We start from the raw sequence: 12,252 nt of genomic DNA on the forward strand, positions 1-12,252 counted from the left end.
AATTCAGGCGGGCTGACCTGGCCCTCCGTGATCCAGAGGGGTGATGGAGCTGATCTGCTCATAGCCTGGAGCAGCAAAGCTCCCTACCCAACCTGCAGGACCAAAGCACAGCTGAGCACCACCACTGAGACACTAAGGCAAGGGCAGGGGAATCCCTGCAGGCGCTGCCCGGACGGCACAGGGTCACCCTGAAAGCTGCAGCAGCCCTGATCCTGCAGCTCCCGTCCGGGGCAGTGGGGCTGTAGGGCTCAGCACACCCTGGCCACGCAGACCTACCACCCCTCTGCGAGGAACCTGGCAACAGCACTAAGTCTCCTGCTCCGGGAATGTGGCCCTTCCAGGAGGTATAATGGGTGGCTGGGGCAGTGCCGTGCAGGGAAAGAGGATGGTGTGAGCCCCTCTGGTTATGTCTTGGAGTGGAGCAACGTTATGTGTGGTAAAGCTCCCCTGCACACCCATGAAGGGGCTCAGAGACGATAACAGGAGGGGGAGCCCAAATCATGCCCTGCTGGGCTACTCCTGGGGCCATCGGCCCCTCACAAATCCAGAGCGTGAACAAGGAGGGACACCCAATGGCAGGTGGGACCCCAAGCCAAGGACCCCTGAGCACTGAACACCCTGTCCAGGCCTTTCCTAGGGTTGTCCCAGCAGAGCCTCAGCCCTGGTGTCCAGACATGACACCCATCACCAGGAACCATGGGGAGCAGCTCTCCAGATGACCTTTTGGACTACGGAGGTTGCTGCCAAGGGCTGGGACACATTATGGGGTGCAGGGGAAAAGCAGTTGGGGATCGCGCAGGACTTGGTGGGATATTTAGGGGAGGAACGAAAGGTGGGACAAGAAAGGGGATTTGGTGATTTAGGGAGGAACAAGAGTGGGAAATGCAGGGGTAAGGGCACAAAAGGGGTCAGTTGTGTAGGTAGTTGGCTGGTCAGCGCGGTTTTCTGGCCGTGCCCTGCCCAGAGCAGTCTGTCCTCTCTCAGCAGCAGCCGGAGCAGGACTTTGGCTTCAGGCGCTTGTACGTCCAGGAACTGGGCAGACTGAGTGCCTGAGCACAGCTGCTGCAGGATCCACCTTTGTATGTGTATCGTCACTAACGGACTTCCACCCTGTCAAGCCAGAGACAGGAGCAGGATGAGGCCATTGCCGCTGTGCGTGTTCACGTGGGTGCTCTTCTACGACCTGTGTGGCTGGCCACGTAGGTGTACGTACACGTGGTGGACATGGGTGCTCTGTGTGCCTGCTGGGAACGCATCTTCAGCCTCACCACTGGTTGGACCTGGGGACGTGGAGCAGCAGCAGCCTCGCCGCTCTTGGGCTGTTCCATCCAGATGATGTATTTTCCTCTAACGCTAGGTTTTTAAAGTATCTCACAAACGTTCGTTCCTACCATCAGCATCTAACAAACTTTGTGGCTTCTTTCCGTTTTTATAGGAAAAAAACACCACCCTGGTCCAGACACTGAAACTTGTCAACCGATGGGACAAAGAGCTGAGACACTTGGCTGTACTAGGACACTAAAACATAGGGTTTAGCCAAAGAAAATTTCCCCAGCGTGGAGGCTTACACCTGCCAAACCCTGTAGCATTCTTGGGAGGCTTTTCTATACCTCTCCTCCATTTCCAGCCTTTCATGTATCATGGTATTCCTTTTGACTTCTTTTGCAAGCTAGCTCTGGCTCTGCCTTCCGCTTCCCCTTATGCTTTGGTTTGGGTTTCCCAGTGGGAGCTGCTGGCTGTAGGCTGTTTCTGCATTTCTGCCTCCAGCTTCTGCTTGGAGGCTCCTCTTGGATGTTGTGACTGACCTGCTTTTTCTTTCTCTTTCACTGTATCTCTCTCTCTCCCCCCAATCTGTCTCTCGCATCCTCCCTTCTTCCCACCTCCGTTACTGCAGGTTCATCATGCCTAGTGGCATATAAAAAGACTCCACCTCCTGTCCCACCTCGGACCACATCCAAGCCGTTCATCTCTGTCACTGTGCAGAGCAGCACTGAATCGGCGCAGGACACCTACCTGGACAGCCAGGACCACAAGAGTGAGGTGACCAGTCAGTCGGGACTCAGCAATTCTTCGGACAGCTTGGACAGCACTAGGACACCCAGTGTGACGAGGGGGAGCGTCGTGACTCCAGCGAGAGAGACTCCAGAGTTACCCCAGAAAAATGCAACTTTGAAAAGTGATAAAGGGACTCTGACTAGCGAAGAGCCTAAAGTGGAGAATATCCCCAAAAGAAAGCTGTCGTCTATAGGAATACAAGTATGGAATAGTTTGTTCTCCTTTGTCCTAAGGAATGTCCTTACCCCATCCATTTAGCGTGTGCATTTTGTGTGACCAGGTGTGCATCTGAACTCGCTTAGAATAGCAAGAGAAACTAACCGCCTTGTCAGCCTAACTTCCTGCGTTCCCAGGGGTGAAATGCAGCAGAGGCTTTCCATAACAGACCAGAAATGACTAAGTTCTTCTAGTACAAAATTAAAAAGTTTCATAAAGCAGTGGGACCGTGTTAACTGGGTGAGTCCCTCTGAAGAGGCCTTTCGCCGTTGGTATCCCTGTGCTCTGTACTGTGTATTACTTAATATCGATCTGCTCCTTGTCCGTCGTGGTTCTAGAGACCACTTTCTTCTGAGAGGTGGGCCCTTCGACTTGACATCCACGTAGTGTGGGCTGCTGCAGTGCCAAATGATCCCAGGGCTGTAGGAAGGGGGGAGCAATTCCTTGCTGTCCGCCATTCCCAGCAGGTTGCTGCTTCTCTTGCTGGAAGCATTTAACTCTGTGAGAATCAATGGAAATAAGCTGTTGGTGTAGTCAAATATTTGAGAACCCATTGAGTAGCGTAAACCCGTGCTTTATTCAGTAAAGCTTAAGTTACCTGCCGTTGTCCACTCTTCTGGTGGACAGATTGCAGACGGTTACGGACGGCTGACTGCCGCAAGCAAACCTGGTCTGTCCCAAAGTGCTGGTTCCTGCGGAGAGGAACGTGAGCACTTGGGCGAGTCCAAATGCAGGATCTGGGCTTTGACCCACCACGTGTGTGTGTGTGCGCGCGCTGAATAAGTTCTCCACTGGCTTTCCAGAAAGGCTGGCTGGCCAGTTAGGTACGTGTGATAGCGAAGGCTTTTCTGCAGGGCTAGTGGGGCGAAACACGTGCTGAAGGGGCAGCAAGGCAAGAGAACTTGCATTGGAGAGGCTGACTGCATTCCTCTCCTCTTCCTTTTCTGAGCTGGTTCCCAAGCCGCCTGCCCCAGAGCCTGGATTTCCTTCCTAAAACCTTCTAACCCTCTTATCCAGAGCTGTGGAGGGTGTCAGTCCCGGGGAGAGAGGAAGCTGGGCTTTGCTGTCGGTCTTAAATCAGATCGCTGCCATCTCTTGCCCTTGGCCCATGTCAGATGCCACACATGCAGCTGCTCCTTCAGGGGGACGCAGCCCTTCCCCGGCGTGCCGCAGCCATGCAAACAGCGGTGGACGGCAGAGCCATCTCTTAGAGCAGACACCTGGCGGGATACGGTCCTGATGCCCCAGTGGGGGCAGCCCCAAGCAGCAGCCTTGTGCCTCTCCTAAGAGGACCCCTCCGGTTGGCGTGTGGTGTCAGCATGCTGTGTGTGTGTGCAGCACTCCTGGTCTACTAATGTGAATTCCAGCAGCAAGTTCTTGTGTCTGTTTTTGTCTGTATTTTTTTCGTTTAATAAGGTTGACTGCCTTCAGCCAGTGGCAAAAGAGGAGCCTCCTCCACCAGCCACCAAATTCCAGTCCATCGGGGTACAGGTAGAGGACGAGTGGCGGTAAGTGAAAGACGCAAGCTTTTGTAGTTTCCTTTCTTTTAAATTGCGCTTCCCCCACTTTTGCTTAGGCCTTTTCCCCTTCTTTGTTCCAATATGAGTGGTGTTGAATGGGGGCCCATGGAGAGCTCTTCCTCCACAGCACACACCCACTGCAAAAAACACTTGTTCTGCAAACAGCCAAATCGATGGGAGTTTGAAATTTAGGAAAAAAAAAAAAAAAAAGTCCAAGATGTAATTATAGATGTGCGTCAGTCCTCTCGTCTGAACGGCCTATTGCAGTAAGCAGGCAACCTTATAATTCTGTCTGTCTGAATGTGTGGCGTGTGTTTGTGTGTGAGGAGGGGCAGGGCGGGCAGGGTGAGGCTCAGCTGCAGGCGTAATAACCAAATGCGTTTCACTGTCTGTGTGGGGCCAGCCAGGTCGAGTTCTGCTATTTAATTTCTGCTTTTTTTTTTTTGGTCTCTCTAGAAACAGCCACTCTCGCAGCATGTCCTCCAAACAGGACACAGACTCTGACACGCAGGAACCTAGTAACTCTAGCTGTAAATCATCTGAGAGAAGCCTCGCTGAGTGCCCCCAACACAACAACTCCGTTGGTGTTGATGCCACTACCAGGCAACCAGCCAAGCCCTCACAGATTAAGAGAAACCTCTCCTATGGAGAAAACAATGACCCAGCCCTGGAGCCTTCCTCTCTCCCTCCTCCTGACCCCTGGCTTGAGACGTCCTCCACCTCGCCATCAGAACCCACGCAGCCAGGGGCCTGCCGGCGGGATGGGTACTGGTTTCTGAAGCTGCTGCAGGCAGAAACAGAGCGGTTAGAAGGCTGGTGCCGCCAGATGGACCAGGAGACCAAAGAGAACAATCTCTCTGAAGAAGGTAGGTATGGTCAGCCTTCGGACACGAGACTGGAGCAGCCTAGAGGCTCCTCCCTCCCGAAAGAGTTGTGACCAAGTATTGGATCAGGTTTCTGCAGTTAAATTGCTGGTAGCCTACGGAGAGACAGAACGTGGAGATGAGTATGGGACAAGGAACGGGGTGTTTTTTTTTTTTTTTTTTTCTCCTCTAGCATAATACTGTGATGCAGCATGGAAGACTTTCAGGGGATGGTGCAGCTTCTGACCATTCAAAACTGCTAACAGCTTAAATGGATTGCTTTCGGGGAGGCTGTGGGATCTTTCTCCCTGCCTAACCCGTTGTACTCCGGCGGGCAGGTGGAAGTTTAGTTGGCAGCGGGGCAGAATGAACATGACTTCTGAGCTGCTTTGATCTGTTGAGTCGGTACACTTGTCCTCACGGCAAAGAGGAGGTTTCTTCATATGGGAAAGCTTCCCTGAATTTGTGCTAAATACCCCAGAAGCGCGTGCACAGGGAATACAAGGCCGCTTGGTTTTACTGGGTTCCGTCCCAATTAGGCTTGTTCCGTTATTTTCAAATGAGTTGGCAAAACCTGTGCTGCTTGCAGATGGTGTGTACAGAGTGACAGAAGTAGGTGACTAGGCTGCAGAGGGCAGGATCTTTGGTTTGAGTGGTTTGAGTCTGGCTCATGACTTTTTTTTTTTTGATACCTGCGAAAGGTGAAATAATGGTGAGACTCAGTCGTAGCTCGCTGTCACAGCTAGGGCTCGGGGAAGCTCATCTCTAATCCTATTGCACTAAGATGCCGCGCTAGCCGCAAACCGGACAGGCAGTGCCAGGGCTCTCCCTGCCTTGGGGGATGCCCTTGTTTCGCTTGTGGCAAGAAAAGACACCAAGACCAGTGTGGCATTGTATCTGTGACCTCCAAGAGCAGTTTCCTAGTAGGTTCTGTAACAGAGAACCTGGTGAGTACAGAAGGGCGCCCAGTTTACGCTTGTCCCACCAAGATCTATAAACAGGAGGTGCAGCAGCAGACCAGGGAGGAGAAGGGGAATCAGTTCATCCCTGTTCATGGTGCAGTTGCACGCGCTGTGCGTCTCTCAACCCTACCTTTGGAAGGGAAAAGCCTGTACGGTGTTTTTTCCGTTAATGGGCAGAGGAACGTTGCCATACCCAGAGGCTTCTTGAAAAACCCACTAAGAGCAGCATAAAGTCCTGGGTTATTAAAAGCCCCAGCCTGCCAGCAAATCCCTTCCTAGTAAATGGAAGTTGGAGACGGTTCTCCTGCCCCTTGCTGCCTTCACCTCGTGCACGAGTGGAAGAGCCGGTTGTGATCTGCCGGCAGATCTGTTCGCTGAGACTGCGCTGGCGGCATGTCTGATGGGCTGAAGGCAGTTTACGTTTTGCAGTTTCTGCAAACTCTGATGTAGTGTTCTCGGTCTGGCCTGCTTTTGACCTGCTCTAGAAGGAGCAGTAAGAGGTGGCAAAGACACCTGTAGATTCGAGTTTCAATACTTCTCTTCCTGAGAGCAGTTACTTCCTTGGGGGGTCTCTGAAACTCCTTTTCTAATGAATCAAGAGTGATTCTTTGCTCCAGAAACACCTGAGTTCATTGCTGCATTTCATATTCTGTTCAACTGAGGTCTTTTTCTTTTATTTTTCTCCCCCCTAGTCTTAGGAAAAGTCCTGAGCGCAGTGGGCAGTGCACAGTTACTAATGTCACAGAAGTTCCAGCAATTCCACGGCCTCTGTGAACAAAACTTGGTGAGTCTGGATCTCTTTCTCCTGATTTTGGGGAGGGGAGGCGTATCTATTTCAACGGCGCGACGGGAATGTGATCGGGTGTTCACAGCCTACTGTCACTGTAAAAACGAAAGCCAATGCAGCGGTAGCCTACAGCCTGAGCACCGTGCCAGGACGGATAAATGCCGACTTAAAACAGCAGCTGAGCAGTGGGAGGCTGGTCGCTTCACCCTCCCTTCTGAATAGGCAATTCTCGGGCTGCGCTCCGCTCAAGGCGGGTGTTTGCAATTCCTTTCGGTGCTTCCATGAGGACGTTTGAACCGCTGATCGGGGCGCGCTGAGTACACCAAGTCTCTCTGTGGGCCTGAATGGTCAGGCAGCCATACTGCTCCGTGTCCTGGAAACTACCTCTTTCCTGTTACTTCTAAAGGGCTTTTTGAGGTGAACCACCGAGGTTTTGTCAAAGAGGGGGGAATGTTTGAAAAGCCTGCCGTTCTTCCGCACACGTGCTTGGTTTGCACGTAGATTATGTGGATGGTAAAACCGTCCCAACAGGATTGTCCCTCGTTCGCTCCCTCACAAAGCGCTGTTTGAATCGGATCCCTTCAAATGTAGTGCGAGGGTTTGCCCTGGCTGAGAGCGGAACGGGGCTAACGTGGGGATGGGTGGCGACCCCTGTTTTGGTTTTCCCCCCAAGCTTTATCGTGGTATGGATTTTTTATTATTTTTTTTTGCAAACTTCCTCAGAGGTGATTTCCCCTTTACTTGGCGGGGAAAAAACCTTAGAGAAGCTCGTGAAGGAGGAGGGGAAGGGGTGAGGCGCTGAGCGTCCACTTGCTCATCTGTGGCTGCTGAGGGCTGAGAGGTCACAGCGACACCAGTAGCTGCCGGGCTTTGCGCTGGGGTCTCCCTTTTTGACGCTTTGTGCTGAGTTGCTCAGATCTGATCCCGTGCTTTCCTGAGACAATCCGGGCCTGCGATGGCAGTTCAGATGTCTCAGAAACCGGGAAAACTCTGTTCTTGGGAGAAACTGAAGTGACTTAAAATTTTGCAACCCAGCCTGAGAAATACTGATACTTTCAGATTGTTTGGGGCGGGGGGGAATGTAGCAAAGTCGTTTTGCTCGTGAAAGCTCTGTTGGCTTCTTTGGATTGCCGTACGCTGGCGTGCAAGTACTCCAGGTGTCAGAGCTGTGCCGTGCATTGTGTTGTGTCCATTTCCCTTATTCCCCACCGTGAAATCGGGATCTCTGTGTAAGAAACCAGTGTTCTACCTCTGAATCGCGTGCTGGGGACCTTTTGGTTGGAGGTTCCCGTTGTGGGATTAGCACTAGCTGCGGGGTGGCGGGGGGGGAGCGTTGGGGAGAACGGGAGCTACGGCTTTCTGCTACGGAGAGTGTCTCTCTTCAGGATTCTTCATCAGGCTCCTCCAGGAGAAATACAGTCAGGATCTCTGCTTCCTGATCTTTGCAGACATAGTTTTGACTGTAAATGATGGCATTGTGTCTCTGCCTATTTAGGGATGGTGTCTCCTGTGGGTTCTTGATGCTTCAGTTGTCAGGCCGGTAGACTTACGCAGGATGAATATGTAAGCTGCGCAGGCTGCTCTGCTTGTCAGGAGGGGTATAGTCTTTCTGAAAGGTGTGGTTTTTTCTTTTTTTTTTTTATGCTTTCGCTTCTAGAACCCTAATGCCAATCCCAGACCCACAGCCCAGGACCTAGCCGGGTTTTGGGATCTCCTGCAGTTGTCCATTGAAGACATCAGCATGAAGTTTGATGAGCTGTACCACCTGAAAGCTAATAGCTGGCAATTGGCAGAGACACCGGAGAGAAAGGTGAGTGTGGGGCAGTTGGGAGCGGCCAGAGCACCTCACGGATGTTTCTGGGTATCAGAGGTCTATTCGTGTCTGCAGAAACAAGATCTTTAAGGCTTTTAGCATCTTGTAGTTGTGCAGTGTTGTCACACAGCCTTGCGATGCACTGAGACCATTCCTCTTGAGTAACAGGGGAAACAATTTCGTACAAGGGGGGAAAAAGAGTTACGATGGAGAGAGACCGGGGCGATGAGCGGTGTGTGCTTTAAGCAGTGATACAGAGGCCTCTAGTGTTACAAGCGCTGTATGAATAGGTTTTAACTATTCTTGGTGTCTGAGGAGTATTAAAAAAAAAACCACCGGCTGGAACCTTTTGAAAGCGCAGCAGGGGCTGTGTCCCTGGGCCAGGCTTCCCGACTAGGCATGAGGGTAGGAAGGAGGACGATGGCTCTGGGCAGGGCGACGTATTCAAATTTTGCAGTTCCAGATCCGTTTCAGTCTTCCTGCTGCCGGTGCTGGGCTCTGACCTGTAGCTGGGCCAGACATAGTCTGCAAACTCTGGTCCGCTTCACAGAAGGCCTCTGTACCATGAAATGCGAAATAGCACATTTCTAGAAATCGGGGAAGCTGATTTTTGATGAGTGTCTTGCTCGAGAACTGCTTCTTTCACCTGAGTCATCAATCTCATCGCTTAGTCCCTCGTGCAAGAAGAGTCCCCACCGTATCAGAGAGTAAACTTCTGTATGTGCATTTTTATTTTATGTTTGGGTTTTTTCCTTACTGTCTCCCTAAAGGAAGAGAAGAAACCACCCCCTCCAGTGCCAAAGAAGCCAGCCAAGTCCAAATCCCAACTGAACCGGGACAAAGCCTCTGACTCGGACAAGCAGCGCCAGGAAGCTCGCAAGCGTCTCATGGCAGCCAAGCGGGCCGCCTCTGTCCGGCAGAACTCAGCCACGGAGAGCGCAGATAGCATCGAGATCTACGTACCCGAGGCACAGACCCGTCTTTGAGCAAAGGGGCAGAGGAAGGAACCGTGTGGTTTTTATAAGTCATTAAAAAGGAAAAAAAAAAAAAAAGGTTCTCTCTAAACTAGTGTGATTTATTCAGTCTAGAGACAATGAGCCATCCTTGAAAAGGGCTCCTGAGTTGGCTTTTTTCTCTCAGCTTTAAGTAATGAAGATTTTAAAAAAAGAAAAAAAGAAAAAAATACCCCTCGTTTTCTCACTGGCTGTGGTGTTGCTGAACGGACTGAACAGACTCCTGGAACCTCCAGCCCCTCGACTTGGAACTTCAGTCTTTTTACTCGTTCTATCTAATGAGAATTATTAGCTTGTTTACAAGAAGAGGACAAGAAAACATGAAGCCTTGAGCACTTGCCATGCTGTGTTCTTCCTCCTCCTCAGTTCCGTTCTCCCTTCTCATCCTTTATTTTTTCCCTCCTCCGGCTCCCTTTATCCCACCTTTTGCATGGCTTCGTTTACCGCGTTAGAAATAACCTCTCTTCCACAGAGCTCCCGAAGAGAACACCCATTCAGTGTGTACTACTGTTGCACTCTGCTAGCAAGCAGCCTTTCTTGGGGTTTGGTTTTTTTTGTTTGTTTTGTTTCCCTTTTGATGGGGATATTGGGGTGGGGGGAGGACGGGGTGGGCAGGGACAGGACAGCGGGTGCGTATTCCTCTGTTTTATTGAAGTGAGAGGATGAGACAGGGTCTGTGGAATGTAATTGCGGAGTCGTTGAAACGCAGCCCCGGAAGCAAATGTGCAATAAGCTGGCGAAGGGGGAAGGGACGGCGCTTGGCTGGCTGATCCCGGGAGAGCAGGACCCCACTCCAGGCATGGGAGGGGAGCTGAAGGACCACAGAGCAACTACAGGCACGATCCACACACGCTTCACTTTGATTTTTCTCCTCTTCCCTTTGCAAAATTCTTTTCCTTGACTTGCTTGTTGAGAAAGAAGCTGCTACACTGGGGGGTGGGGGGGGTGTACCTGTTTCCAAGTGGGCTGGGGAAGGGGGAGGGCTTGGGGAGAGCGTGACGGTGTTTCGGGGTGGGAGGAGCGGGTTTTGTACAAAGAGGAAGGCACAGGCGGCTGGTGGTAGGCTGCCTGCCTGTATGTATGTGTACATATGCACATATACACTTAGCAGTACCTGTACATTTAATTCATACACACGTATACATGCCCATGCGCACAGTGCAGACGGTGTACTTAAAAGCACCTTGGTGAGACTGGGCATATGTATAGCATATATTTTTACATGTACGATATCTAGATGTGTGTAAAAGTGTGTGTAAAAATATATACCCTGTGTGTAATCAGATGACTATTTTTTGCTTATCTCCCTGCTCTCGGGGTAGAGGAAGGATTGCTAAATATTTTTTAGCCCATTTTCCCCTTCGTAGGTCTCCTTTTCCAGTCTGGCTTCTTGAAGCCAGAACTGCCGCCACCAAATTTTTTGCCACCTCCTCAAAATAAGCATCTGGCCCCATCCCGAGTGATCTTGCTGGGGATTTTTTTTTTTTGGGGGGTTTTCTTTTTTTTGTTTGTTTCTTCACTTGCTTGAAGGAGTTGGGAGATTGTGTGCTACATTGATGGGGGTGGGGGTAGAATCCCACAGATGTTTCAGCGAGGGTGTTGGTGATCCAGAAGGCAAAAAAAATAAATAAAAGTGAAATTCTGAATGATGTCTGAGTGACCATTGTATACTGTCCAGTGTTGTCCATGCGTAGCTGATCTTAGAGATTTCTGCCCACCTACCCTAAATTCTCAAATGTGGAATTAGATTCCCATAACGTAACTCAGATTCAGCGTTGGTCTCGATCTTTGTGGGTAGAGACACTGACCTGTTGGGTTGCACTGTCAGGTTTTTGGGGAGGATTGTAAAGATGCAGTTTTAGACATCTCTAGCATTGAAATGGGGAACGGTGATTTACTTTTATTTTTTATTTTTTTTTTTTTTATATTTACTCTTCAGAGACACTGACTTGTTGAGTTGCACTGTCAGGTTTTTAGGGAGGATTGTGAAGATGCAGGTTTCGACATCTCTAGCATTGAAATCGGGAATGGTGAATTTTTTTTTTTATTTTTTTTTTAATATTTACTCTTCCGCAAGCGGCTGAGGCTGCTGCTGGGGCGCAGGCCTGGAAAGCTGCTTTTTTTTCCAGGGCTGGCAGGCTGTGGGCAGCAGCCCGGCTCCCTGAGGTGTCGAATGATCTTCTTCGCTCCCCGGGGCCGAGATGGCTCCTGGTCCTCGCTCAGCCGCGCGGGGCCCCGGGGCTGCGCTCTGTGGCCGTGGCCAGGAGGGACGGAGCGGGGTGCAAGGCCGGCCCTGTGCCGCCAGGTGCCGTGGGAGAGTGTGGGGCCCTTGCCTGATTCGCGTTTTGTTTCCCGCCACCTTGGAGGAGAAGAACGTAACAGCAGCGAGGACAGCGGGCTGACTTACCGTAGAAAAACAAAACCACAACAACAACAAAAAAATAATAAATAAACAAATGCAGTCTGAATTCACAGCTGCCTGCGGCCTCTTGCTCTGGGGGGTGGTGTCTGCCCTGGGGCCTTCAGCAGCGCCAAGATGGCTGACGGTGGGGGGGTGGGCGGGGCTGTGCAGGGATAGGTGTGTCTGGCAGAAGTCCCGCCCCTCCTGCAGCCCCATAGGCTGCGTGCCCAGGAAGTGGGGTGCTCTTGCAGGGGTGTGGTGCGCGGTGATTGGCTGGCAAGACCAGCCCCTGCCCCTGGTGGGTCACCTGTAAGTACAACAGGCCCCAGCACCCTTTCCGTGCTCTTTGTCTCTTTTATACCTGTAGCTTTATGACTCTGTATGTTTAATCTCTACAGCTTTATAAATGTACACATACAAATTGAAATAGATGTGCATGTATACAAGTATAGAAATATACCTCTGAGAAATACATATTTATACGCACCTTTATATAAATAATTCCATACACACATACATTGCATACAAATATATGCATTGTTATACCTGGGCAGCACTTCTGGGGCCAAAGGAAGCGGGTGGCCAATCACGGGGCTGCCCGAGAACACGTGGGTATGATACA

At 51.0% G+C, this 12,252-nt stretch overlaps 1 protein-coding gene across 3 annotated transcripts in view; it reads left to right on the forward strand.

Moving 5' to 3' along the window:
* DLGAP4 (DLG associated protein 4) overlaps nt 1-10,157 on the forward strand; it is a 70,276-nt gene extending 60,119 nt beyond the window's left edge. For all 3 annotated transcript variants that reach the window (XM_054218486.1, XM_054218485.1, XM_054218484.1), the window contains exons 7-12: nt 1,895-2,256; nt 3,688-3,779; nt 4,248-4,657; nt 6,309-6,400; nt 8,061-8,213; nt 8,987-10,157. In XM_054218486.1, coding sequence (XP_054074461.1) covers nt 1,895-2,256; nt 3,688-3,779; nt 4,248-4,657; nt 6,309-6,400; nt 8,061-8,213; nt 8,987-9,202 — 1,325 coding nt within the window. In that variant the 3' untranslated portion in view covers nt 9,203-10,157. The remainder of the gene's footprint in view (nt 1-1,894; nt 2,257-3,687; nt 3,780-4,247; nt 4,658-6,308; nt 6,401-8,060; nt 8,214-8,986) is intronic.
* Nucleotides 10,158-12,252: the final 2,095 nt, after the last annotated feature.

This window comes from Rissa tridactyla, chromosome 12 (assembly GCF_028500815.1).
Source record: "Rissa tridactyla isolate bRisTri1 chromosome 12, bRisTri1.patW.cur.20221130, whole genome shotgun sequence".
Classification (NCBI taxonomy): Eukaryota; Metazoa; Chordata; class Aves; order Charadriiformes; family Laridae; genus Rissa; species Rissa tridactyla.